Raw genomic sequence first — 27,003 nt, 5'->3', positions numbered from 1 at the left:
AATGGAGATGCTAGGCTGCACATTTATTATATATTGATTTTGCAAAATGATTAATTACCAAGGTAATTAATTAGTAACAAGAGTACTTATTAGTGCTGCATTTTAAACTTTGAGAATGAAGGAGCATTAATTCATTTTCTTGGCAACTGATTTTTTTGCAGCTGTAATTTTATTAAAAAAAAAACATTTCGAACTCGAAAACCTGCTAGCATAAATTAATTAAAAATATATATATTAAAAAAAATTACAACACCAATTAGATTGAAAATTTAATGCATTTAAATAACATTACCTAAAAGTTTTTTATTCAGATTTGAATGAGACTTCTTTCCCAGTCATAGACATTCAAGTTTTCGACATCTTTAAGCTCGGCAAAGTTCGAAAATCCCGATTTCTTCGTTAGAATATTAGAAGCCACCATCACAAGTCTTTCACATGCATGAATTTCATCCAGTTTCTCAGCCGCACTAATTTCCTTCGATACCTCTCCCCAATTCTCATCATATAACCTGTCCGGAAAAAAAAATGCAGATTTTACCAATTTAATCTTGATTTTTTAATTTTTATTTTTTTTCTGAAAAAAAAAAGAAAGAGATAAGAATCTTACCATCTCCAGGCAGGATTTGCTTCGGTGGGGCAGTGAATCTTTGTACATAGTGATGGCAAAGAAATTCCGTTACCGCTCAAAGACTCCAACTCTGGTGTAATAAAAAGAACGGAGTTTAAGGCACAGACATAACTAATTAATCAATTAAATAATTAAAAGTAATTAAGACGTAAAAGTGTACCTGAAGAATTGGGAACGAGTAGAAGACAAAGTACAGAAACAGCCGAAGGAAGCAAACTATGGTTAAAGCCCAGAATCTGTAACAGGTAAAATATAGTGGCAGCCAATACATCATCACAGCCATTTTCTCCAAACACTTTCTCGTTTTTCGAACTTAACCAAGACTGCAAACTGTGGAGGCTCTCTCTTTTGGAGAAACTATTATTATCATTATCGATCAATTTACGAGAAATTTTTCCACGTATAACTGATGCAATCAGCCAACGCAAAAGCTTCGATACAATTGACTCGTCTTCAGGTTTTGATTGGATAGCAGTTGCGACTGCCCATCTCAAAAACTTCGAAAGATTTTCCTGCCCCTGTGTAATAATATAAACGAAAGAATTTAGTTTCACACATATATATATATATATATATATATATATATATATATATATATATATATATATATATATCGGAGAAGAAAAGGTTGTAATAAGTCGAAAATACCATTCGACGAATAGTGACTGGAGGAGTTGTCGTGAGAACAGCTTTGAGTGCCAAACACGTACTAGGATCGGACTTTGTTTTGGAGCATGATTCTACGGTTTTGTAGAGCTGAAATAAACTATCTTCTGATAATGTAAAATGCGGTTGACTAATTTCCCTCTTTTGCGTTACCTTCAGTAGTAAAGTCAATGTTTCTAGTATTGAGTTGCAGAGGGTGCTTTCTTCTTTGATTAGGTCGAAACTACTGACTAGGAGTTTGAATAGATTCGATGAAAGTTCTGAAAGCTGCTCCATAGCATGTTTTGGCAGCCACTCGATATTATTTCTTGGTGATGTTATATAACTTACAACCTAAATTAAAAAATTAAAAGTTAAAAAACAAAGGGAAAAATGGTTAGATATGATGCATTTGCTGTCAGAATTCATGCTTCTCCGACAAACACTAAATAATAATAATAATCTGAACAAACAAGATGATGAAACAAGGGAACCAGTACCTTAAATATCATTGGCAATTGTATGAAGGCAGCCCTTTTCTGCTCTTGGCATTTAATTAAATACAGAGACGAAACAATAGATGACAACCATAAAATCAAACCACCGTGTTCGACTAAAACCCGAACTGCTCTATGAAATTGGCAAGCCTTCTCCACTATCTGCACCACACAATCATTCATTTCAATTTATCTCTTCCACTCAATAAGCCAATGGTAGAAAAAATAAAATAAAATAAAAAAGTAAACCAAGCACACCTGGATAATAAGTTCCTTTGAATCATTATCCGAAAGAGGTGAACAATAAAAACTCATTAGTGTCTTAAAAATGTGATTGCCGAGATATATTTGAGCATCATCTTCAGTATTCAGCCCAACATACAACAACCGAAGCATCCATAACCGGTCCATTTTAAACTTATCGGAACTACTCCAGAAAAGATTCGAGAATAATGGAATATCCTGTCATCATTTAACACGTTGTGTCATTAAAGTGTATTTATCTAAAAACAAAAGGAAAAATCAACACGGAAAAATTTAGAATATATTTTAGAGCAAACATACCTTCATGTTAACACAACGGGAGTTGTTGAAATACTCGTATATGGAAGAATGATTGGCGTATGATTCGTCCAACAGTACCAAAGAAGCCTCTGCGCAGAATATGGCAATAATGGATGGAATTCTTCGCCATTGCCCTTCTATTCCATTTTGCAAAGATGTCATCAACAGACCAAGTCGTTTCACATCCTTCTTCTTTTGACATTTCTGTTAAAGAGGTTTTTTTTTTAATATTTCAAACTGATAAAAGATTGAAGTGCATACATTCATAGTGCATAATGTTAAATAATTTTCTTAGGCAACAAAGACAAGTATGAAGTAAGTCCATGGCCCGAAGGAAAGAATCATTTGCACATCAACATGTTAATTTCTTAGACACCAAAGACAAGTATTCACGGAAATCGGACGGCCCGGATCGGAATAAGCATGTTCGGAAAAATTATGGTTTTTTTCGAAAGTGAAAAACAATTTCAATTCTGTTCCAAAAAGATCGAAACAAAACAGAAATCGGAATTTCGGAATTTGGAATGAAATAAATTTATTCCAAAATCGGAATTGTTTTGGTCGGAATCGCGAAATTCAAAAATTCCAACTTTTTAGGCACCTAAAATATAAAATGCATAATAATATTGATATTATAAGTGTAATTTTGGAGAAAAAAAAATTGGAAATTTCGGAATTTTTTTGGAAATTAAAAAAGAATCAGAAATCCAAAAAACAAAATTGGAAATAATAGAAATCGGAATTCTACCTCGAGTGCACTGTTGAATTTTGAAAGCACTTCGTACCCCAATTTCCTAGTAACCTCGTCATTTGAAGACATACTGACAAGCGTAATTGCAAGCAAGCCTAAATTAGCAAACTCAATTGGTTCGATATAGTTCCTCGAGAGACAATGAATCGAAAAACGGAGGATGAAAATAGGATCATATATCTGTAGTTTATCAGTTGTCGAACAGGCCTGCACAAAGTATTTTTCCAATCAGAAGAATATACAATAGATGCAGAAATGGTGAAATACCATATATATATATATATATATATATATATATATATATATATGTATATATATCAAATTACTAGTACAATGAGATTGCTAGAGAAATACCTCAGTCATAACTGTAGAACTAGTTCCTCCATTCACAAATCCGTTGTAAGGAAAATGAAGCACAGTTTGAACACACAGGTTAGGGTCGATCGGAATATTCTCTCTGAATTTAACCTTCTGAAGTTCTTCAAAAGATTCGGTGTTTTTCAAGTCAACGGAATCTTTTCTCATATTTAGAGAAGATGGGCCCCATATATAATCCGTTTGAGCAACAATCCCAGCACTCGACTTATCATTAGACTCAATTTCCAACATTAAATTATATATTTCCTTATCAACTTCACTACACGTCGCCCCATATGAAGACAAAAGCAGATAGACCAATTCTCTACAATTTATACCATCCTCATCTCCAACATTTGCTTCTTCTCTTTGCTGCACGTAGATCTGAAAAAGTAATCTGACAAGCTTAATAAGTTCCAGCAAATTTAGGTCTGGCTCACTTGTAGATTTCTTGTTTTCGAAGTACAAGGAATCTAGATTAGTACGAGGAATAACCAGAGATGTCATAATGCTACGCATAGGTGTGAAAACAAGCCCAAACTGAGCCGAATCGAGCGATTGGTTGGCCGAATGAATGGACTGTGCAAACTTCGAATGCGCGAGCAAAAGCTGGATTACTGAAATGCATGAAAATTTCCCACGAGATAAAGAAGTAAGAACAGTTTGCAGCATCTTCAGAGTCACGGAATCTTCAAACCTATAGAGAAGAAACGATTTCACGAGCTGTTCTATGAAGGGAAGAGAATCCAATTTGATAAGACAATTTTGAATCTGTGTAGTCAATTCCGACACATTGTGCATTACAAAGAATTCCAAAAACCTAAACAACGAAAGATTCTCCCCATCAATATTCCCCGAGTAGGCATTATTTTCTGGAAACTTCTTCACAATCAACATCCAGGTACTGATCAACATTCTAAGAAACTGGATTCTTGACTTCTCTAAAGGCTGAGGCTCACTTCCATTACAGTCGAAAAATAATAGTATCCTACAAAAGTTGATATACGCAACAACTTTGTTCACAAACTCTAAAGGCTGTTTAAGCGAACGAAGTCCATTCTCACCACAACAGCAGTCAAAAATATCATCTGCATTAGAGGGGCACACTTGATTAAATAGACTCAACCTCCAATCGAGCTTCGATATATCTTCGTTCGATGCCAAATGATCTCGTGCAATAAGGATTGCCTTTCCTAGAAGACTGTCTGAGAAAAGATTTGAAAATTCTTCTCTTGATGCAGCCAAGAGTTTATCAAGTCTAATCTCGAAAATACTACTAGAGACAAAGATCTTCCACTTAGAGAAACCACCAAAGAGTAAACGACTGTACACCGAAAGTATAACTTGAAATGGCTTGGAGGGCTGTCCCTCAAATTTGATGGTGACTGAATTTAAGTACAACAAGGCAGTGGGCAAAAGCATCGTTAATTCTTCATCGGACAACGAGTATTTAGAAGTTTCTTGATTCTTGGGGGCATTAGGAAGCAATGTGTTCAATATTTCAGAAAACGTAAATCCAAAGGCAGACATATGTAGGGGGCTCGTTCCAGTAATAAGATACAACAAGTCAGCCTTTGTTCTATCAACTTTGTGCAAGCAATGAGAAATTATATCTATAGGAGTGCTTGCAACAATTCTTGATAACACCATCATGGAAGGAAGATATAGATCTTGAACTGATTTATGCATTTTCACAACCTTGACAGCTTTAAGCAGACATTTATCAGCAATGTCTAGTTTAAAACGACAGCAGATCTCGAATACTTGAAAAAAAATCCTTTCAAACAGCAAAACATCAAACTGAGTCACGGTTCCACCCAAATAACTATATAGTGTACTTTCTGGATTTGGCTGCCCCATATATGCTGAAAGAATATCGAAAGTGCAACTGGCTAAGTGCAAACCAACAAAGAGATCATTTCTTTTTGATGATTGGTGGACAGTTGCATTCTTGGAATCAATCCGAGAGAACAACCAGTTTACCAATTCAAGCAGCTTAAATGGAGATATAAAACGGATCAATGTGTGCAAAGCGTAAAATGTTGGGACGAAAGGCTTGAAATCCATGGATTTGATGCATGCATCGAACTTAGTCTTAAATATCAGAAACAGCTTCTGCTCCATTGCTTCAAACGCTCTTGATATTTGCTTTCTGCCATTTATAACTTGCTTGGATAATTGATCATTGCACATCGGAAAGACAAACTCAGCAACTGTTTTGATCAAATCCAAGACATGGTGGTCCATTCTATTAACTGCTTGTTTAGCAGATTGAAGAAGTTCTCCCAAAGACTCCCCAAAGATTGAATCTGAAAACTCTATATCACCAGACAGAGGAAACCTCAGTGATGATGTCACAGAAGGGTGATTAAGGATGAATTCTACCACTTCTGCAGCACAATTTACTGGTATATGGCTCAGATTTTTATCCAATAATTGTTTCACCAAATACTCCGCGAGAATAAAACATGTTTCGAAAGACATCTTGAGATCATCCAAAGATCCGATTCTGTAGGATGAGCTGGCATGATTCATCCAGAACATTACATAGCATAATGAAGAAACCAAATGATCAGATGGAACCGCAGTCACTTTATCCAAAAGCAACTTTTTGAGCACCGACTGCTCAAATAAATGGCAGCTGCTACTTTGTACAATTGCTGAAAATAGTACACAAAATGGAGCGCTTCGTAAATACCGAGCAAATGCAGCAGAAGCAGCTTTTTTCGAATCAAGGTCACCTTTACAGGAATTATCTTCCTTCTCTTTACAACAAGTAACACTACCCAGAGCATCAAAGAGCATTTCAGGCCATAATTTGGAAACATCAGTGAGAAAACTCGATTGAAGGAAAAACATAGATGATAAAACTGAGAAAGGAGCTTCGAGTAGTTCACTTGAGATGGATAAGACTAATGGGAAATTCTGCAAAATCTCGGTGTATCTTGTGCACAGCAATGAGAAGGAGAACCCCACTGTCAATCCAACAAGTCCACTCTGATACTCACTTCTTAAAACTCCTTTGATATTCAAAAGAACATCGATAAAAGAATCACTCGATCTTGTAACATTCTCAACATTGGAATAAATACTGTAGAAACGGTTATGCAAAATATCACGTGCAAAACGCAATAGACTCTTCAGTGGCCTCCACTCGCATGGACAATCAACGAGTTCCAATACATCAGTTTTGCTGCTAAAATTATCGAGCATCTCCGATAGTGCACGGTCAATTAGCACCGACAGTGTTCTAGTATTCACCTGGCAAATTTTATTGCATTGTCTCTTATTATAACCAAGAAAAACAATAAAAAGCATGAAAAATTAAGCAAGCATATCACTATTACCTGTGTATCTAATAGATATTTGATTGTGTTGCAAACATACAATGATACCAATGACTTCTGCGGTATCGTGAATGATCCAGACTCGGAACTCAGCAATCGTAGACACTTCTCCAAGACACATATTATAAAAGGGCTCACTTCAGGAGATAGATCTGCTGGAAATATCAGGAGATAATTAAGATGCAAAGAAAATATCAGTGTAACACATGGGACAGTAATTGCAAGTAAAGTTATAAAGCAACAGAAAAACACTAGCCATGCAGATTATCTTCAGGATTTCATGCTAACTTTTCTTCTAGAATTAGAAAAAATGGTTCAAATAATATCACTGTTTAAGCATCAATGGAATGAGGGAATTGATCTATCTGTGATTTTTTCTTCAGAGTATTATGCAAAAATTTGTAGTAGATATGATGAAGAGGCTATACTAGTACTAGTCAAAAAAACAAATCACCACCAATACAGAACCCCAGTTCACTGCAGTAAGTGAAACATAAAACCCTCCCAAATATCACACTGAAGGAAGATTGGAGAGTGAATATCAATTACCTTTACCTCCTTCTGAGTCATAGATGTAACGCTTCAATAATTCCATATACTTGTATAAGTTATTCCCAGTCGTGGAAACAGCATCACATAGAAAAGAAACAATAACCGAAGACAACTTCTGGAAGATTTCAGCTTCCGTATCTTCAACATAGACATGATCTCCACTATGGCCAGGTATAAAAAAGAACCATGCACAAATTTCCCTCGTGTTATTATCGAATGCACCAGTGCTTAACATGGCTGCCTTTGCTAAGGCATAAGCTTGTTCCTTAGTCTGTCCAGCTGGCGAACCCAATAACCAGACAATAAATGGATTAAGGTGCTTGTACATTTGTGGGGGGGTTCTGATAGTGGTCGCATCTTTAGAAAACTGACTGACGTGTTCGTTAAGCAGTTCTAATAGAGACTGCTGCAGAATTGTTGGTGCTGATAGAGGATTATTTGGTAGAAATTTGAACACATCAGATAATCCTTCCATGTCCATAGGCATAGTCCGCTGCAAAATATTAAAGAACTCTCCGGTAAGTAAAAAGCATGGCCAACAATTTGACTACGAAAAATCGAACTTCAAGGAGAATTACGTTTTGAGAGTGGAAGGACATCGAATAAATAAGAATACAAAATTTCCTATCCATATATCAAAATTATATATGCAGACTAGCACAAAAAATAAGAAGAGAAAACGAAGTTTAAATACCAATATTTGCATCATTGTAAATGCCATTTTAACATGTTCCAAGCAATATGTAGCACTTGACTAATTTCAAGAAATTTTGAGTTATTTTTTAGGTTAACATGGAGAAGAAAATATATCAACATGCTCAAAGAGAAGCAACTTTTAAGGCCATATCCATCAAAGAGAAGCAACTGTTAAGCACTGAAATCAGTCGATAATCAATACTAATACATGAAATCAAAATAACCTTCCAAATTCTTATTACTCGAGCCGATATCCATCAAGACTCATCGTGACCAAAGTTCAAAAGTTGAGAAATTAGAAATCCAGTTATTGTCCTGTACGTCTTCACAGATGCAGTCTATAATAAACCCTTAAACGCCATATAACTAATAAGCGAATCGAGTACCTTCAAGTAAAGAAAATATGTCCCTATCTTTTAGATCCAATTCAGGAAGAAAATTAAATGTCACAACTAAGATACTGAGTCAAATATATCGGAGTACTTCCTAGATACTCGACAACTATAGTATTCCAAATAAAATTGAAGTAAATAACTTACATAATAGATTGCAAGTGATTCAAGTATCTTGGAGAAAAAATATGTATCGCCATCTTTTAGATCTTTAGGTGTCGTAGAGCATTTACGCAAACCCCACAGATCTCTGATACAACTCACAATATCAGATCCATTCTCCTCCGATTGTTGCTCACCATCTGATTCTGTAACCACACCATCCCCAGATAGATCTATCTCAGAGGAATTAACCCCACTTATAAGAATATCCACATCTTCACTTGCTGCAGAACTTTTCAACCTCTTACTAACATTCACAGAGTGTTCTGATTCAATTTCTGTTTCAGCCTTCCTTTTCGTAGTAGACTCGAAGCTCTTGAAGTGGCTATGTAGTGGAGAAAGTAAAGACAACAGAACTTGGGGGTCAGGAAGTGACATACGAGCTCCGTTTTGAATTTCCGCCTTCAACGCTTGCCAGCTATCCTTTGTCTGGTTGTTCGAACGAGAACAATCTTCCAAGGCTTTAATCAAAGAGTCCAATAATTTCAATGCCTCCACTACAAACTTCAATGCTCCATGTTTCACAAGAGAATCAATGTGAAGTAGCCCTTTATTGATAACTAATCTGGTGAAGGGTTGTGGTCTTATGCATTTTAAAACACTCTGCACATTCTGACTGTCGAATGCAGGTGGTTTATCTTTATCAACAAAGCCAAACGAAAGTCCGTCACTAACTGACGAAACCACATCTGCAGCCAACGAAATAGCAGCAAACCTGCAAGTAGCCGACTTTATTAACTATATTATTAGCATTATATAGATACAATTAAAACAGAGGGTAAAACATCTAACCAATTATCCGATGCAAGATCTTCAAGGCTGTAAGGAAACTCATCCAAATAAGCAGAACCAAATGAAGGGCGTCCTTTTGCAATGGCCAGAAGCAGGCTCTTATGGTACTCAATTTCTGTCGCCTTCAATTTTTTCATTAAATCCACAAGACGCTTCAAATTCCCAGGCCTATTCGAATCTGGCATCAACCCGTTTTCAGGGTTAGTGCAAACCATAACCAACACATTGTATGCCAACTCCGGTGCATCACCAAAATCAAACCTCCCTGAAATATTAACCAAATGCTCCAAAGTAAGGCTACCGAATAACACACTCCTACGGCTCGGTGGCACGAGTGACTCTTGAACAAGAACCCTATCACGTAAAGTTGACAGAATATGAACCACCGTCTCTTCATCGTCATTCCCCAGCCCCCTCATAACCCCTGAAAACATCTCCTTGTGCTTCATACTCAACATCACCTTCAACAAACGTGGATTGCCAACTTCCAAAAACGACATTGCAAAACCCACAAATGCTTTTCTTGTGGAATGACTTTTCCTTCTCTCCTCAACTTCTTTCTTCACCCTCAATCTAACTTTGGCCAGATTAGTAAAACCCGCAAGCTTGTAATCGAAAACCTTCTCCACTTCACCAGCAAAATGCAAACTACGTCTCACAATAGAGGCCAGCAACAAGAGGGCGGCGTTCTGCCGCTTGCCCTCTCTACTGTTCAACTCCTTATACAAATCCGACATCTTCTCCTTAATAAGCATTGTTGCAAACTTATTCAACGTCGAAGAAATATCAGCACCGCCGCGCTGCTTCATAATCGCGGCAACTAAATTCAGAACATGCGGAAACCCAGGTTTGTCTTTGTGGGATTCCCAAGCCTGGTAAATTTCAATCAAATCCGACGACGTTGTGACATATATACGCATAACTTCAGGGGCTGAATCGGATTTGAGAATCTTGATAAATCCTTTGGAGGCATCGATAAACAACGATTGCTCGGCGGATGCCAAGTTCCGAAGGAGCTCTCTAAGCTTGGCTTCGTAGTTCATTCTGACAAAATTAATTTAGAGATTACCTCCGACAGTTCTTCGCGCGATTTTGCAAGTATTCTGTCAATAAATAGAGTAAGTCCTTTTTATCACGCTCAATTAATTTCCAGGAAGAGGCAGCAGTGCTTTTACTCTGTCATACGGCGTGAAGATGGATAATATCGCGTCGCCGGTGGCCGATAGTTGCGGCAGCGAAACTGCACGCCAAGTGTTTGATAAATTGTGGCGGCGAGACGAGAGCGGAGTTTGAGAAATCGGAATAGCGGGCAGGGGTATCAACTATTTATACTCAAAACGAGTCAAACCTTAATCAAAAAAGTCAATACTTAGGTCTTGTTTGGTTTGTTCCCAAAATTAAAAAATAAAACCAAAATTTTTAAAACAAAATAAAAAAAACTGAAATGCTATTCATAGTGCGGTTTTTACCGGCTTGCAGTGCGATTTATTTCATTTGTAACTTTCCTAAAAAAAAACCAAATTCGCCCGCTATTTCGTGTATTATTACACGAAATACACTCAATAATTTCGTGTCTTTTCACACGAAATAGCGGTGTTTATTGTTATAGAACACGAAGGACGAAACTGTTAGATTAAAAAAAATCGTGTATTTCGTGTAAACGTACACGAAATGGAAGACCATATTTCGTGGCGTTTTCTACGAAATGGAAGACCATATTTCGTGGAGTTTTCTACGAAATGGAAGACCATATTTCGTAGAGTTTTCCACGAAATATGAAGTGACATTTCGGAAAATTCAGTACGAAATAACTAATTGATTTATTTTTTAACTAACCAATTTATTTCAGACACTCAAATTGACATAAAAATTCAAATACAAATACAAATTGAACTAGAATTCAAATACAACTACAAATTGATCTAAATTTCAAATACAAAATTGACACAAAAATTCAAATACAACTACAAATTGAACTAGAATTCAAATACAACTACAAATTGATCTAAATTTCAAATACAAAATTGACCTAAAAATTCAAATACAAATACAAATTGAACTAGAATTCAAATGCAACTACAAATTGAACTAGAATTCAAATACAACTACAAATTGAACTAAAATTCAAATACAACTACAAATTGATCTAAATTTCAAATACGAATAAAATTGAACTAGATTTCAGATACAACTACAAATTGAACTACCGACCAGACTTTAATTGTTCGTACAAGAGTAGTCGGGGTTTGTACGTTTTGAGTAAGTGCCTCAAGTTTTTAGCTCTATGGTGTACCCATGCCGGATGGATTGGTGGTAGTGGACTATTTGCGACCAAATTAACAAACATGAAATGATTGTTGTGCAATGTCACAACAATCATACATGATAAGTGACCACTGCCAAACATAGGAAGGTAAGTCATACTCCCTACTTGAGTCAAAAGTACCACTAATGCACTGTATCTGGTAGCAATGGCCAATCCCATTTCATTCATGTCCATCCAATAAGCTTGTGGACAAGGCCCTGAGGTCCAGTCACACTTGCGTATGGCCTCAACGTATCCGGTACTGCCAAACATCGCCGTGTAGACACTAGCATGCTCGTATAACTCAATAAACAACTCCCCTCTCACTTGCGGCCATCTTTCTTGATCCCCGTACACGGCTTGAGCAACACACCGGTACCCACAGTTGCCATCCGCCATCACGTTAACATAATCTTGAATAAGACGGACCATAAATCTGGGCACGAAAGAATAAAAGTCGATTCCTTCATGTGCAGGTATTGTAGGGGCAGCAGATTCTTGTGTGGCAATACGAGAACCACGACCTTTCATCTTCGATTGAGGCGTTCCATCAGTGCTTCTCTCAACCTTTGTTTTAGGAATCTTTGCACCAGATGAGGTTTGGCGACCCTTGGAACCACAAGACGACTTAATTGTCTCCTCATCAATATGATACTGCCATCCAGAAGGGTCTCTCTTTGTCGAGTTATTCTTTGGTCGTCCTTTGGTCTTAACAAATGATGGCTCGGACAGATGCGACGTAGACGGATAAACGATGCCACGCAATGAGGCCACGGCATTTATCTTACTCGTGTAATTCATCTTCTTCAAATTGCAATTCAGGTCATCAATCTGTCTATCCACAATCTCCTCGCGGTTTACTTGATACTCAGGTAGCTCCGAAGGCTCAACTGCCATGGTACTCCAGAATGGATGCAAGTCTGAAATGACGAACGTGTCATTATCTTCCATTTTCTGCACAATTTTGCACGCGCATGGGAGCCCATGAGTATTCCAAAGATAGTGTGTGCAAATACTCGGATCTTGCATCGCCGGGGACTCCATCTCTTCATCCAATTTCTCTAATGCCAGATGCGTAACATAACAAATCAAACCCTGAAAACACGGCCATGCTGCAGTATGCTTCCTTATCTTGGATGATAATGAAAAATCGCACTTCAGCTCACTAATTTGGATATAAACTTGGTCCCGAAGTTTGCCTTGCACGTTATCCAGACCTCCGGTCGAAGCATTTAACCAACCCTTCGCTGAAGAATGAGCGCTCTCCACCCTATCCAATTACAACAACAATCAGAGCATACAACGACAATCAAATTACAAAATAAATATTATTTTTATATAATATCTTTTATCATTTAAATAACTAAAACATGTAATACCTGTTGGTGCTCGTGTTGCCAAAATGATACACATTGCGAGTATAGGCACGAACAAACTTCTCCTTGTATATCAACCACGTATCATTCAAATACTGTATCAGCCTAGGATACCCTGCATACCGTCCAACAATTTCATTGTAATTGTAATGATACTCTTCTTCGGTTTCTGATTTCACCAGCTTAGCCCACAGCACACGTCGGAATATTAGACCTTGGTCCTTGTTGCCTCCCATAAATTTCGTCGCATTTGCCTCAACATTTCTGTTTATATGGAATATACACAACATATGATACGAAAATGGGAAGACATTTGGCAGTGCTTTCAAAAGACCCAACTCTCTGTCTGTCAAGATCGCATCAGGTTCGACACCATCTAGCAACTCTTTCAAACAATTCAAAGTCCACTCGTAGGTGTCTGCATCTTCATGCGACATAAATGCAACAGCAATTGTATAATTCCTCCCAACTGGAGTTATCCCAATTATTTCCAAAAGAGGCATTCCATACCTACAACAATGTTGTTTTTACATATTTAAACAATACAAGACATTAAAACACAATAATCATAATTTGAACAATCGTAATTTTTACTTACTTATTGGTTTTGTATGTGCAGTCCATCAATATAACATACGGGAACAACCGTAATAACTTAATAGATTCGGGACATGCAAACATAATATCTGTAATCGTGTTGCTCGTTTCACTATCGACGCGATGCCAATATCGATACTCGCCTTTTTGAAAGTTATGCATCATAAACTGAATAACAGTCATGCCCTCCATTTCCTCAGATTTAATCTTGGCCAACTCATTGTAAACATGCTTCATAGAGGTTTGTATCGTCGGATCATCTTTTCTCAGTCTATCCATGATCAGCATTGGCTTCACGTGAGAATTTCGCAATTCTTTAATTCTTGCTTTCTGTTGTGGAGTTATACGACTAGTCGTACCTTGTCCGTGAGGAAACAAAGTCGGACGATGACTATGCCTGCCATCGCTGACAGTCAACCGCCATAATTCATCAAACCTTGACCTTTTGCCAATCAATTTGAACGGACAACCACATTTTTTTGTTCCTGAGTTTCTAGGATCTTCCACATCGATATTCGTTTGTCGGCCATGTCCGTATTTGTCACACGTCATGTACTGTGCATTCTCCCTTCTAGACTGACAAATCAAACGGTGACAATGACTAACTGCAGTTTCTTTCGCCCAGTTGATTAATTCTTCCCTACTGCCGAACACAATATCAACTTGGAAGAAGTGAGAGAAATCTTCATATTCCTTTTTATCCAAAACCGAGGGATCAAAATACAAATTGTCGTCATATGGCTGCGTAAATACAAAAAAAAGGTTAGATACTTGCACAAAAAAAATTAATAACAATACTAGGTATTTCGTGTATTATTACACGAAGTATATGCATACATTTCGTGTAATTTTACACGAAATGTATGCATACATTTCGTATAGTACTGCACGAAATAAATAACAAAACAGTTTTACTGATATTTCGTGTGACTTTACACGAAATAATAGGTATCATTTCGTAGTATTGTACACGAAATGACTGGAAAACACGAATAAAGTGTTCATTTCGTGCAAAACACCACGAAATGACTTGAATAATTTCGTGATATTCTACACGAAACGACTGAAAATCGAAAAAAATCACACTAAAACGTATTTTTTTACCTCATTTACGGGATCGATGTTGGCCATCTTGATAATCGTTGGGTTTTAACTCATTTCTACGAAAACAAATCACGATCTACGAAAGTCGAAATATTTGGAGGTTGAGAGGATTTTGTAAAAGGTTAAAGTGTTTTTTGACAAATGAATTATTTTGCACTGTAGCTGGAAAAAACCGCACTGATAATAGCAAGCCCCTAAAAAAAAAAGGGGAAAAGAATAATGGGTTAAACGGGCCGGATCCCCTGAAAACGGGCCGCCCTTTTCAATTTATGCACTGCACTGCAAATATTTCTTAAGCCAATCACTTTGATTCCTCTCTCTCTCTCTTCTGCGAATTGCCCTTCACTACATAATTAACAGCCATGGCTTCTACTTCTGCTTCAGCTGCCAGTTTTAAATCTTTCGAAACCATGGCGATTTCGAATAATAACTATTGCTATTCTCACTCACTCAGACCTAATACAAACCATTTCTTGAAATTCAAGCCGAGTTTCAGCTCCAATTTTTTGTCTCTCTCCGTCACCACTAAATTGCCCAGAAGGAAATTTCAAGGTGAGTTCTTGAATTCTAGGTTTCCGTTACTTTCGAATATTTATTTTAGAAATGGATATTTCGACAAGTTTTTCATGTTTGCTGAGAACCCCTGATTGAAGTTGAAATTACGAAAAAACCCCATCATGTTTTGGTAATTAGAACCACCACCAACTATGAATCTTCTTACATGTCCACTCTTATGTGTCGAATGCAACAATCTTCTAGAATTCCGTGGAATGTTCTCTAGTTTGTATTCGTCTTGTGCGAAAATGTTGTTTCTGATATTTACAAGCCAATAGATAGCATCTTATGATCATCTTGATTTAAAATGTGAAGCTCGAATGAAGTAAAACGGGTACAAGTTAGAGAATATTCCACATAATCTAGAAGATACGTGTAAGAAAATTCATAGTTGCGGGATGGTTGTAATTACCCAAACATGAGGTTTTTTTCGTACTTTGACCTTACCTTAGGGGGTTGGCCGTAATTTACCCTAAAAATGATGATGCCCTTATGTTTATAGTTTATGTAGTCTTAAGCAAGAATCTGTAGTTTCCCTACAGAGAGGTCGGAAAAATACACTTGGGCCTCGTTTGATTACGAATTAGAATCTGCGCATATTCTTATAAATCATGTTTAAGTATGATATACACTCTTATTATCGTTTTTGTTCCAGTGAAATCGATTGCTGCTCCGACGGAATCAATATCAGGCTTCGAGGAAATGGTAACTGGTACTCAGCGTAAATATTACATGCTTGGTGGAAAGGGCGGAGTTGGAAAAACTAGCTGTGCTGCATCACTTGCTGTTAAGTTTGCAAATAACGGGCACCCTACACTAGTTGTTTCGACCGATCCCGCACATTCTTTGAGCGATTCTTTCGCCCAGGTTTATATTTTTTTTTTCGGATTTTTCGTCAAAATTTTCAAGAAGTGTCAATTTTGTTCGGTTGTTTTTTAAACGTAGGATTTAACCGGTGGAACGCTAGTAGCTGTTGAAGGTCCCGTTTCGCCACTTTTTGCACTTGAGGTGAGTGGGCAAGTGTTTCTCGAGAATAAAAGAACCGTCTTTTTCTTGTGCCTCGTTTGGCGAAATTGAATCTTTTTTTGGTGGGACAGATAAACCCTGAAAAAGCAAGGGAGGAATTTCGAAATGTTAGCCAAAGTAACGGTGGGACTGGAGTCAAAGATTTCATGGATGGCATGGGTCTAGGTTTGATTGCCGATCAGGTAAAACTTTTCCGACCCGTGGTGAAATTATCATTTTTTTAATTTGAATATTCTTGATCGATTAGAATTTGCACAAAGTGGTGTTGAATTTTTAACCACCCGCGTTTAATCATGAATGGAAAAAAAAAAAAAAAAAAAGAGAATTCGAATTTCTCGTCTTTCTTGAAATTTCGCATACGGAGGAGCACTTGAAAATTGAAATTTATTTCTTCATTTGCCATCGAAAAACGACCTAATTAATATTCGGATTTTGTTTGGGCTTAGCTCGGGGAATTAAAGCTTGGAGAGTTGCTGGATACACCTCCTCCTGGTTTAGACGAAGCTATTGCAATTTCAAAGGCGAGTTTTAACGTTTTGAATTAGATCGTTTAGCCGACATTTTCTCGTAAAAAGCTTTCCGTTGCTGAGTTGAAGAATCTTTTGTCAGGTTATTCAATTCCTTGAATCACAAGAATACAACATGTTCACTCGGATAGTGTTTGATACCGCCCCGACGGTGAGGAACAAATTTTAATTTTCTTTTGATAAATATATAAGTTATAAAAAAAGATCCTTTTTTTACGACGGGCTTTTCTTCAGGGTCATACATTACGACTTTTGTCTCTGCCAGATTTCTTGGATGCATCGATTGGGAAGATATTGAAGGTAAAACATTTAAGAGGGAATATTCCGACTTTTTTTTTAGGGTTCATTTACCTTTTTGTCCTCACGTTTTCTTGGCAATGCATGTTGCAGTTAAAGCAGAAGATATCTTCGGCTACTTCAGCTATAAAGTCCGTCTTTGGCCAGGGAGAAAATAAACCAGACGCTGTAAGCCTTAAATTTTTATCTTATCCTAGTAATTAATAACATGTTTTTCGATCCGACTGAATCGCTGACATCATTAATTTTTATTTATTTATTATAGACCGACAAATTAGAGAAATTAAGAGAAAGAATGATAAAAGTGAGAGAGCTTTTTCGTGATACAAGCTCTACCGAGTTTGTAATTGTGACAATCCCCACGGTAATGCCATTGTTTAAACTATCGTTTAATTTGAATCAAGTGATTTTGCATTTTATTGTTTGTTTGATTTTTTTATGGAGGAATTATTCTTCGATTTAAAAAAAAATAATTTAAAAAAAAATTATTTTCAGGTGATGGCAATCAGTGAATCGTCAAGATTATGTGCTTCGTTGAAAAAAGAAAGTGTTCCTGTCAAGAGGCTAGTTGTTAACCAAATCCTTCCTCAATCTGCCTCCGACTGCAAGTTTTGTGCAATGAAAAGAAAGGTACGACCGTACGAGTACTAATTAATTAAAGTAATTTAATCATTTTTTACAATTACGTACAAAAAAATCGAATAAATTATAATTTTCCGAAGAAAAAAAAAGTCCTGTTTTTGTTTAGTAGTGGTCACGTAACAAAGAGCAAATGAAACAAAGATATAAAATCGAATTTTTCGAATTTTTTAATCTATAATGTTTTTTTTTTAATGTCAGGATCAAACACGAGCTCTGAGCACAATCGAGAACGATCCGGAACTTTCCGAATTGACAATGATACAAGCACCTCTTGTTGATGTAGAAATAAGGGGAGTACCTGCTCTTCAGTTTTTAGGGGACATTGTTTGGAAATGAAGCCCTTTCGTTTTATCGGCTATCGGTGTAAGTTTCATTTCTCGGGTTTTTTTACATTCATGCGTTTATTTGAGAATTAGAACTGCCTTAAAGAAGTCTCGAATGATATGTCTATCTTCTTATACCCCCGTTCACACTTGAGGTGTCAAATTTAGTGGAATCTTCTAGATTATATGGAAAATTCTCCAGTTTGTACCCGTTTTACCCCATTCGAGCTCTACATTTTGAAACAAGATGACCATAAGACGTGTCTCTTGGCTTGTAAATATCAGATTGTGGTGCATTTTTTTGCACAAAACGAGTACAAACTAGAGAACATTTCACGGAATCTAGAAGATTCTGTTGAATTTGACACCATAAGGGTGGGATGTGTAAGAAGATTCATAGTTGAGAGGTGGTTGTAATTACCAAAACATGAGGGGGGTTTTCGTAATTGACGTTAGGGGTGACCGTAATTTACCCTTTAGATATATCATGTTACACCACTACAAGTGGATTCTTGTTTGACCTAATCTCTCTCTCTCCCTCATATGCAGCTCTCTTACTACAAATATGAAACAGATATACAAGCAAGCATTGCCAGGTGGAAGTTTGCTTAAGCCTAAATTATTACAAGAAAGATGAATATATATACCCTTTTTTTTTTTTCACACAAGGGAGTTAGATAACAAAACTAAGGGAGATAAGAGTGATCATTGAACCAACATCTTCTTTCGAAATATTCGTCTGTAAATTAACCCAATTTTACATTTACACCTCGTTCGTATTTCCATGTATCGAACTTTTTGTATTCATCTTTCTTCTGGGATTCAAGGATCAAGTTTTACTTTCGAGATCAATTCATTCAAATAAAATTGTATGTATGTATATATACAAATCATATAAACATGCCCCTCGAGGCCCCTATTAGCGTTTGTCGTCTAATCTAATTTCATTACAATTTGTTAGCCGTGACTCGATCGACCTCGTACAAAAATCACAAATTTTAACTATATATATATTTTTCACAAGTTTATATACCTAATATTTCTTTCCTAAAGTTAGCATACCGATGAAAGCTAAGATTCGACAAGCTGCACCGGCTCCCACGAGAAGGTATATACATCGATACCATTCATGCAGATTGTACCCCGTTCTCATAAGTGCACCACACCGTTGTATTAGCCATACACCATAATATCTGCAAGTAGCGAATAATAACCGAAAACACCAAACGAGGTATATTTTATTTAATCAATCGTTTCATATCTAAAAAGAATATTTCGGAAATTCAATAAAAAACAAACCTTTTCGCATTCGAAACGATAAACGCTTCCAAAGCCCAACGCGGATAACACAGACGCGTCAGAGTCTTCATAACTTGACTGTTTGTGGGCTGTGTCGAAAGAAGAGTCAAAACCACCGGTAGAAGTACCGAACACTGCATGCAAACATGGAACGAAATTGACGTCTTACGAACCCGAATAAAAAAATAAATTTTTTTTTTTGCTTTATTTACCAGCTGAGATGGACCGGGTTCGAGGAATATTGCCAATGCGTAAGCGATACCGGTGACGCAATATACGAGACATAGAAGTACGATGTAGTTGTCCAGAAAGAGAGATCTTGGATTGCTAAAGAAATAAAACATCGATAGATACACTAAAGGCTTAATAAGTGTACTAAAATGGTCGATTGTGTCTTTCGCAATAAAATGAGCGAGGCTGCTTATTCCCGAAGCGCGTTCTCTCTGGTACTGTAACTTGTCCAATGAAAACGTCCTCAAAGCCGAAATTTTGCATAGCAAAGCTGATCGAAATGAAAAAAAAAGAAATAGAAAATTTTAAGAAAATAAATATAAATGGTAACTGAAAAATCGAGATTTTTTTTTTTTTTTTAATTTTTCTTTCAAAATTTCGACTCACAAGTAGCTATAATGGTGTAAGTATAACCGGGTCCACCAAAACTTTCGTCGCTCGCTTTTGTAATAAGACCCAAACAAGCACCAGCAAGAAGCAATATCAGATAGTCTATTGCTTGGATTCTAGCTTCTCTAAGCCTCTGTTTAGCCATCCTACAAAACGAAACAAGAAAAGTTCGAAAGGGCAAAATCGTCATTTTTATTTCTCTGTTTTTTTTTTCTTTTTTTTAATTCGGGCGAGAATAAAAATGTTTTCTTTCGTGTTTACCTTCCTAAGAAGTGCCTGTACTGTAATAAAATCCAAGGAGTTCTCCTCCTCGACAAATCCTTCGACTTCAAGAAATTATTCTTCAACACGTCACATTGAGCTTCCACTTTATATTTCAAATTTTGCCAAAATTCCCCAAAAAACGAGAGCTGTTGTTCAGTACCGGAGCCAGCATAGTTTTCTTGATTTCCAGAGTAAGCGGGCTCACCTACACCAGAAACACTCTTCTGCATATCCGCAGGTACAGGGTAGCCCTTATGGAGCATCCATCTCAATGGAAGCTCCTCGTAAGTCAAACCTGAGCTAGTGCTCGGTTTGACCATTCCTTCCAAAACATCAATGAAATAATCGGGCGGATTAATACGTTCCGGAACATTAATACCGAGATGCGCAAAGTAATCTTCGACATCTCTCACTTCACCATGGTAGGCTGTGAGACCTCCCTTTGCTAGAAGTATTAAATCATCGAACGTTTGAAAGAGTGCATAGCTGAAAAAAAACAAAAAAAGGGTTTATAAATGCATGCATAGGGTTCTTGAACTGTAGTTGGAGAAAAAGGGTTTAATGCATTCAGCACCCCTGTGTTTGTTCTAATTATTAAAAACACCCCGTCTTATTTTATTACAAAAAAAACCCCGATGATTCAATTTTTTTAGCAAACTAACCCAAAAAACTCACTTTTTAGGGGGTTGTGTGCTAAAATAAAGTATTATACAAGGGTTGTTGCCAATATATACAGGGACTTTTTTAGCAATTCGATATAACACATGGGTGTTAAATGCAATAAACTCAGAAAAAAAGGTTTTTTTTTTTTTTAAATTATTTCAAGATGGTTGCTAAAAGATATTTATTACCTTGGTTGGTGGACAACCATGCAAATATTGACACCCTCAACAGCTTCACGTTTGAGCGCTCGAAGAAGGAGCTGAGAAGATGAGCTGTCCAAACCAGAGGTGGGTTCGTCTAAGAATAGAAGAGAAGGTTCCATTACAAGCTCGAGTCCTACATTTACACGTTTTCTTTGTCCACCTGAGATTCCTCGTTTTTCGATTGTTCCGACTAAGGAGTCTCTCACTGGCTGCAATCCTAAAGATTCGATGACTCGTTCCACTACAAGTACCTTGTCTGCTTTTGGTAAATCTGCCGACAATCTATCAAGAAAAATAATAAAACTAATTTATTAGTACAATAACATTGAAGAATTAGCCAAGATAAAGATTATTGCAATCTTGTCTCGATAGTATAGTTTGGCCTTGTTTGGTTCCTAAGATTAAAGAAGATAAAGATTAAATAGTCTGATGAAAACCCAATTATATTGAACCATGGAACCGAACTAGCGATGAAGATTAAAGCCATTTTTTCCACAGCCCGAAAAGTTATTCCTAACCAATTATTTAATTAATCGTTGCTAATCTTACACAACCAAACGAGGCCTAAAAAACTTTAGTAGATATCCAAGAAAAGGGTCAAACACACATTCTCAATAAACCAAGAATCAGTGGCCCGGCCCGAAAATTCTTCCCAAATTTTGGCCCGGCCCGAAAAATCAGTGGAGTAACTAAATACTTCAAATAAAGCTCAATTGTTTAAATTAATCATGAGTTATCTTGCCAACCAAACAAGACCTAAGTAGATTGTACAAAAAATCCAAGGCGTGTATATATATTGTTCGTACCTGCAATTGGCACTGAACCAAATATTCTCTTCGACAGTTAGATTTCCATGCACGACATCATCCTGCGGTACAAATCCAACGATCTTCTTATACGATCTAACGGACTCCACTTTCCCGTTTATAAGAATCAATCCACTTATCAAACACCCGACCGTTTTGCCAGCCAATGCCGAAAGAAGAGTCGTTTTTCCAGCGCCAGAGGGGCCCATCAAAGCCGTTATTCTCCCCGGTCTAATTTCCCCCGTAACAGATCTTAAAAGACACTTCTTTTTCTGCTTCAAAGTTACCGTTAAATATTTAAACGAAATCTCGATCGGTGGCCTTTTCCTCCCCTCGTCATCAATCATCATAGTAATCACCTCCGAAAACGTCAGCTCTGCATTATGCTGCTGTTGAGCTTTCTCCTTTTCGAGCTGTGAATACGCGTACTTGAATATTTGCGTGTCTCCGCGAAGATGCCTCGCCTTTATTTTTTTATTATTATCTTTATTTTCGGCAGCTTCGCTGTGCTTTTCCGTTTTCTGTATAGCTTCGACTTCCTTTCGCTCGGATGTAGCCTCACTCTGCAGAGCACTAGCATTTGTCAAAAACGGAATTATTTTTTTTTCTTTATTTTTTTTAAATTATATATTGTAACCTGTTCGTTTGGAAGGACGATGGTTCTACGTGAAAATGAAAATGAACGGGTCGCCTTTTTTATTGCGTCTGTTGCCGAAAGCCATCTTGCTTGTGCTTGGACGTGTTGTTGTATACTTTTGACAGCGACTTCTCTTGACTTAGCGTATCTTCTTTCTCTCATGTTGATTACTTTCTCGTAGCAATTGTAGAAGACGAATAAAAGAACACTAATACCAACCTGCAATAGAAAGAATGCTCAATCAACCCATCATTTTTAATTGGCCCGAAACATAATCGAGCACTTTGTTTGATAATGAATATTATCTTACGATCCATGCACAAATTTGGAAAACTAAAAAATAATCACTTGTAACACACACAGACACACACACACACAATGCAACCACCCTATACAGCTACAAATTTCTATTGATCTTATCGAAGAAGGGTAACTTTTAGAGCTCTTTTCGAAAGATTGAATGCAGCAAACGTAGCTACTATTTCAAATTTTTTTCTATTTTTTTTTCGACAGACAGTAAAATCAAGAAAATAATTACCATGTTTGTACTTTTAACCATCTACGAAGAGACCTTAAAGAACAAAAGTACGAAGAGAAACTCACAATCAGCATTAAGCCGTATTTAGTTATATTCTGCCTCGTTGTGTTGGAATCACATGTAGTCAATCTAAAACATCCTGCAAGTTCATCATCATGGATTAGATGTTTTTTTCTTCAGACAAGAGACCTCGTTTTTGTTTTTTGTTTTTTTGGCTTGTCATGCAATTGAGAAAAAAAAAACAAACTTCTAATTAATTAGAGACTTACGTGTCTCGGCAGTAGACCCCTTGCGGCAGAAATGCCTGAATTAAGTTCAAAGATAAGCGTTAAGACAACACCAATAACTTTAAATACAAGTACAAATCAAGAAAGTAAAAAGGGTTCGTAAATTCTCTCGTAACAAAAAGGCGAAAGCACTAAGACATGCATATTGTTTTAGTACCCGGTAGTACAAGGAATTTGTTTGGTGTTTGTCGGACAAAACGAACCAGCCGAACAGAACATCGAACCACCTCTGCTTACATCTGCCCAAATGTTAGCTCCTCCACAAGTATGATCTGCCTTTCCAGGGGGTAATTGGTAAAGATACCTACAAAGCCGAGAAGTTATTAATTATTATTACAATGCACAATCTATGTAATAACTGAATATCAACGACGCAACGAGGAATATCAACTTACGGGTCGCATAATCCTGTGCTGACATTGAATGTAGCCATCGGGCAGTACGAACCCAACGGACAAGCTTCACAAATGTTAAAATAAATCAATATTTTAGTTATCATCACAGTCAATAATTTCTTGTCAAATAGTACTAATTTTAGGCTTCGATTTTTGGGTTTATTGCATTCGGCCACCCCTGCATCTCCTCCAATTATTAAAAAACTCCCCATGATATTTTATTAGCAAAAATCCCCCCATGATTCAATTTCTTTTAGCAAACTACCACCCTGTAAACTCACTTTTCAGAGGTTTTCGGTTTCGGTTTTCGGGTTTTCGGGTTTTCGGGTTTCATTTTTCGGTTTCGGTTTTCGGTTTTGGTATCGGTTTTACACACATATCTACACATGAATCAATGTCCCAAATGCAGGATGAAGAAAACTAAATAGTTTACATCACAGGATGAAAAACGAAAAACAAATCAAATACAGTTAAATATCTATAAATTAATATCCATAAATTAATGCATTCGGGACTAGCAAAATTTTATTAATATAGCAAAATATCAAATTATCGAACTAATAAATTAGTACGTCCATAATAAATTATTATTTAAACGAAGTTATCAATTTATCAGGTTCTCCTGTAAATGGTTCAAGAAAAAAAAGTAATTTTTTTCATATTCAATCAACAGATGAAATCAAACAATCAATACAATTTACATTGTACAAGAAAACGCTAAGATTGGGGAAGGAGAATTGCTTACGTATCATGCATGTGAGACCCTGCGGGCAAAAGAAACCCTCGCAGCAAGGCTGGCAATTGAAAGATCGGGCCGGTACTTGGTGAGTTTTGAAATCGACGGGTTGACCCAAGCCCGCACTACAAGCCCATCCGGGCTCGCAGCCCGAAACCCATGCCGTCAAATTGCAGTTCCTGTTGGGTTTAAGGAATGATGTTTTTGTGTTTGCGATGAAATTTGTGAAGTAGAATTTGAGCTCTGCTGCTGTACACAGTCTCTGCGCCAAGTCTCCTTCATTTTTTTTTACAGAGAAAAATTGCAGAGAAATTTCAATAATTGCTTGAAGAAAATTTTGCAGAAATGGCCGCCGCTACGGCGGTACCTGTAAAAGATGTGTTTATTGCAATTTGAACCCACCCCATGTTATTTTAGGCAAAAACCCCCCTGTGGTTTATTTTTTTAGCAAATTACTACCCTATTTATTGTCATTCAAATTAATTATTATTATTATTATTATTATTATTATCCTAAGAGAAGGTAGAATCAATGAACTTGGTGCTTTAGTTTGAAATAAGTCAAACTATGGGCAAATTACTGTCACCCGGATTTATATAATTACAATCATTCCCCTTAACTAAATATTATTTTATGAAAAAACTCATTACTCATTTTTCAGTAGGTAAATTTGAACTATAAAGGCAAATGTGTAAAATAATACATAATTGGGGAGGGGGAATAGTTATAATTACACTGATAAGAGAGAGTTCTTCGTAATTTGTTCTGATCTGAGGGGTGTTGGTAAATTACCCTTCAAAATAATCCAAACTAATTCAATGCACATTTGTGGGTGCGAAGTCAATTATATTAAATAATTTCAATAATATTATTATAATCATTAATTAATATATAATCTTGATGTAATTTTACCTTCATATTTAAACAGAATGCAGAAATAATTTCATGCACTTGGTCAAATTACATGAAAAAATTATCTTTTTTCATATAGAACAATTGCATATACTTTTAGTTTACATATTATTAAGCATGATAATAAGTAATTAATAAACTTAACCACTTTCATTTGATCATATTAAATACAATTAAGCATGAATTAAAAAACAAACCAAGCCTTAATGACTGACTATATAAGCTTATCTTAAACCCTACCTGAATTCATACTGAATCTTATAGACACGTGTCATTATGCAAAAAATTGCACGCAAAATAACTTTCAAATCCCAGCGAACCCAAATTAAAGAGTATATATTATGAATTATACAAATTTAAATAATTAGATTTATTTTCTTTTTGACAAAATATTGGATATTGGCTTCTTTTTTTTTTTTTTCTTTTAAAGGAAGAATAGTGCAACGCACGACTTATTACAACATTGGAAAATAAACATCCCTATATAAGAACTAATCCTATAAATTTTATTTTTTAATGATTAATTCATTATTAATTAATTGTTTTCGTGCTTCCATGGCACGTCTCGTAAATTCAAATCAAATTTGGTAAGAAAATAAAATTTCTAACCAAAATAAGCAAATACACTTAAAACTTAAAACCTCTATAAATTAATACAGACCAGCAAAAATCTATTAATTTAACGAAATATTTTTTAGCATATTGCTTTAGAAAAATAACTATTAGAAAAAAATAATTAATCCAAAAACACAATTAATTAATTAATTAATTAATTAATTAATTAATTAATTAATTAATTAAAAGTAAATAGGAAATTAATTAGGTCATAATACGTACCTTGAGTAGTTTGAATGCATTTAGACAAGAAACCCAAATCTGAAGAATAATTAAAAGATCTGTTCCAATCATCTTCCCTGTCAAATTAAAACCCATAACAAAATAATAATGCATCCCATCATCAAATTATTATTACAATATATATATATATATATATATATATATATGTGCGTGTGTGTGTGTGAGAGAGAGAGAGAGAGAGAGAGAGAGAGAGAGAGAGAGAGAGAGAGAGAGAGAGAGAGAGAGAGAGAGAGAGAGAGAGTTATTACGGGTCTGTAACGCAGAAAGTGGCATCCTGAGCAATATCGCTGTGAATAAGATCGGAGGTGACGGTGGAGAGTCGGCCGTAAACTAACTCGGTGAACTCGTTCAGAGCGGCGGGATCGTTGAGCTGAGTTGAGTTGATGGTGGCGTTAAAGAAATCTTTGTCGTTGTTGGAAAATTGATGCTGGCATCCCACGAATTGCACCACTTGCATGATAATCATCACCCTTCTAATCAAACCCATCATCGTACCCTTTTTCATTACTAATTAATTGCAGCTCATCTCCCTCCTCTCCGGTTTCTTTCTGTGTTTTTTCGTGCTCTCTCTCTCTCTCTCTCTCTCTCTCTCTCTCTCTCTATAATATTTTTAATAAATATCTGTGGGAGAAGAAGCAGAAGGTGGCAG

The 27,003-nt window shown here is 36.4% G+C and overlaps 5 protein-coding genes across 8 annotated transcripts; 1 reads left to right on the top strand and 4 right to left on the bottom strand.

Annotated features, from left to right (window-relative positions):
• Window positions 1–33: 33 nt before the first annotated feature.
• Window positions 34–10,666, bottom strand: LOC105973327 (uncharacterized). Of its 4 annotated transcripts, none has more exons than XM_088820100.1 (14): window positions 9,384–10,666; window positions 8,577–9,306; window positions 7,339–7,834; window positions 6,790–6,944; window positions 3,440–6,703; window positions 3,083–3,292; window positions 2,335–2,538; window positions 2,029–2,232; window positions 1,774–1,932; window positions 1,277–1,627; window positions 789–1,146; window positions 608–698; window positions 293–509; window positions 34–202 (listed from the first exon to the last, which is right to left on the bottom strand). In XM_088820100.1, the coding sequence occupies exons 1-13, from the start codon at window positions 10,424–10,426 to the stop codon at window positions 308–310; spliced, it is 7,467 nt and encodes a 2,488-aa protein (XP_088676226.1). In that variant the 5' UTR covers window positions 10,427–10,666; the 3' UTR covers window positions 34–202; window positions 293–307. The 4 variants fall into 4 exon arrangements, with proteins under 4 accessions (XP_088676226.1, XP_088676228.1, XP_088676225.1 ...); XM_088820102.1 differs by having other exon boundaries at window positions 6,790–6,941; XM_088820099.1 differs by having other exon boundaries at window positions 187–509.
• Window positions 10,526–13,588, bottom strand: LOC148770327 (uncharacterized). Its single transcript, XM_088819115.1, has 3 exons — window positions 13,068–13,588; window positions 11,830–12,958; window positions 10,526–10,705 (listed from the first exon to the last, which is right to left on the bottom strand). Exons 1-3 carry the CDS (start codon window positions 13,565–13,567, stop codon window positions 10,526–10,528), a joined length of 1,809 nt encoding a protein of 602 aa, XP_088675241.1. The 5' UTR covers window positions 13,568–13,588.
• A 70-nt stretch (window positions 13,589–13,658) lies between these two features.
• On the bottom strand, window positions 13,659–14,881 carry LOC148770326 (uncharacterized). The gene is made up of 2 exons (XM_088820097.1): window positions 14,766–14,881; window positions 13,659–14,402 (listed from the first exon to the last, which is right to left on the bottom strand). The coding sequence occupies exons 1-2, from the start codon at window positions 14,790–14,792 to the stop codon at window positions 13,659–13,661; spliced, it is 771 nt and encodes a 256-aa protein (XP_088676223.1). The 5' UTR covers window positions 14,793–14,881.
• An 83-nt stretch (window positions 14,882–14,964) lies between these two features.
• On the top strand, window positions 14,965–18,961 carry LOC105973441 (P-loop containing nucleoside triphosphate hydrolases superfamily protein). The gene is made up of 12 exons (XM_012998456.2): window positions 14,965–15,317; window positions 15,976–16,187; window positions 16,266–16,328; window positions 16,418–16,528; window positions 16,793–16,867; window positions 16,956–17,024; window positions 17,108–17,173; window positions 17,264–17,338; window positions 17,436–17,534; window positions 17,666–17,800; window positions 18,011–18,175; window positions 18,685–18,961. The coding sequence occupies exons 1-11, from the start codon at window positions 15,128–15,130 to the stop codon at window positions 18,146–18,148; spliced, it is 1,233 nt and encodes a 410-aa protein (XP_012853910.2). The 5' UTR covers window positions 14,965–15,127; the 3' UTR covers window positions 18,149–18,175; window positions 18,685–18,961.
• An 8-nt stretch (window positions 18,962–18,969) lies between these two features.
• LOC105955326 (ABC transporter G family member 24-like) lies at window positions 18,970–27,003 on the bottom strand. Its single transcript, XM_088820096.1, has 15 exons — window positions 26,603–27,003; window positions 26,334–26,410; window positions 24,594–24,860; window positions 23,849–23,912; window positions 23,611–23,757; window positions 23,436–23,470; window positions 23,232–23,305; window positions 22,629–22,847; window positions 21,992–22,554; window positions 21,171–21,467; window positions 20,317–20,805; window positions 20,053–20,201; window positions 19,647–19,936; window positions 19,435–19,568; window positions 18,970–19,328 (listed from the first exon to the last, which is right to left on the bottom strand). The coding sequence occupies exons 1-15, from the start codon at window positions 26,857–26,859 to the stop codon at window positions 19,169–19,171; spliced, it is 3,222 nt and encodes a 1,073-aa protein (XP_088676222.1). The 5' UTR covers window positions 26,860–27,003; the 3' UTR covers window positions 18,970–19,168.

The sequence above is a fragment of the Erythranthe guttata genome, chromosome 6 (genome assembly GCF_056151865.1).
Source record: "Erythranthe guttata isolate IM_541 chromosome 6, IM_541, whole genome shotgun sequence".
NCBI classification, from domain to species: Eukaryota; Viridiplantae; Streptophyta; class Magnoliopsida; order Lamiales; family Phrymaceae; genus Erythranthe; species Erythranthe guttata.
Note: the sequence above shows the minus strand (reverse complement) of the source record. Positions and strands in the feature narration are given on the sequence as shown.

Coding starts and splice junctions, on each gene's coding strand:
- LOC105973327 (XM_088820100.1), bottom strand. CDS start 10,426: ATGAACTACGAAGCCAAGCTTAGAGAGCTCCTTCGGAACTTGGCATCC. Junction 2,233..2,334: donor CCCGTTGTGTTAACATGAAG/GTATGTTTGCTC, acceptor AAATGATGACAG/GATATTCCATTATTCTCGAA. Junction 1,933..2,028: donor CAAAGGAACTTATTATCCAG/GTGTGCTTGGTT, acceptor TGTGTGGTGCAG/ATAGTGGAGAAGGCTTGCCA.
- LOC148770327 (XM_088819115.1), bottom strand. CDS start 13,567: ATGCCTCTTTTGGAAATAATTGGGATAACTCCAGTTGGGAGGAATTAT. Junction 12,959..13,067: donor GGCAACACGAGCACCAACAG/GTATTACATGTT, acceptor GTAATTGGATAG/GGTGGAGAGCGCTCATTCTT. Junction 10,706..11,829: donor CCAGATACAGTGCATTAGTG/GTACTTTTGACT, acceptor GAGTATAAATAG/TTGATACCCCTGCCCGCTAT.
- LOC148770326 (XM_088820097.1), bottom strand. CDS start 14,792: ATGGCCAACATCGATCCCGTAAATGAG. Junction 14,403..14,765: donor ACATCGATCCCGTAAATGAG/GTAAAAAAATAC, acceptor GTATTTACGCAG/CCATATGACGACAATTTGTA.
- LOC105973441 (XM_012998456.2), top strand. CDS start 15,128: ATGGCTTCTACTTCTGCTTCAGCTGCCAGTTTTAAATCTTTCGAAACC. Junction 16,188..16,265: donor TGAGCGATTCTTTCGCCCAG/GTTTATATTTTT, acceptor TTTTAAACGTAG/GATTTAACCGGTGGAACGCT. Junction 16,329..16,417: donor CGCCACTTTTTGCACTTGAG/GTGAGTGGGCAA, acceptor TTGGTGGGACAG/ATAAACCCTGAAAAAGCAAG.
- LOC105955326 (XM_088820096.1), bottom strand. CDS start 26,859: ATGAAAAAGGGTACGATGATGGGTTTGATTAGAAGGGTGATGATTATC. Junction 22,555..22,628: donor TCGTCCTTCCAAACGAACAG/GTTACAATATAT, acceptor AGTGCTCTGCAG/AGTGAGGCTACATCCGAGCG. Junction 20,202..20,316: donor TACAGGCACTTCTTAGGAAG/GTAAACACGAAA, acceptor TTCGTTTTGTAG/GATGGCTAAACAGAGGCTTA.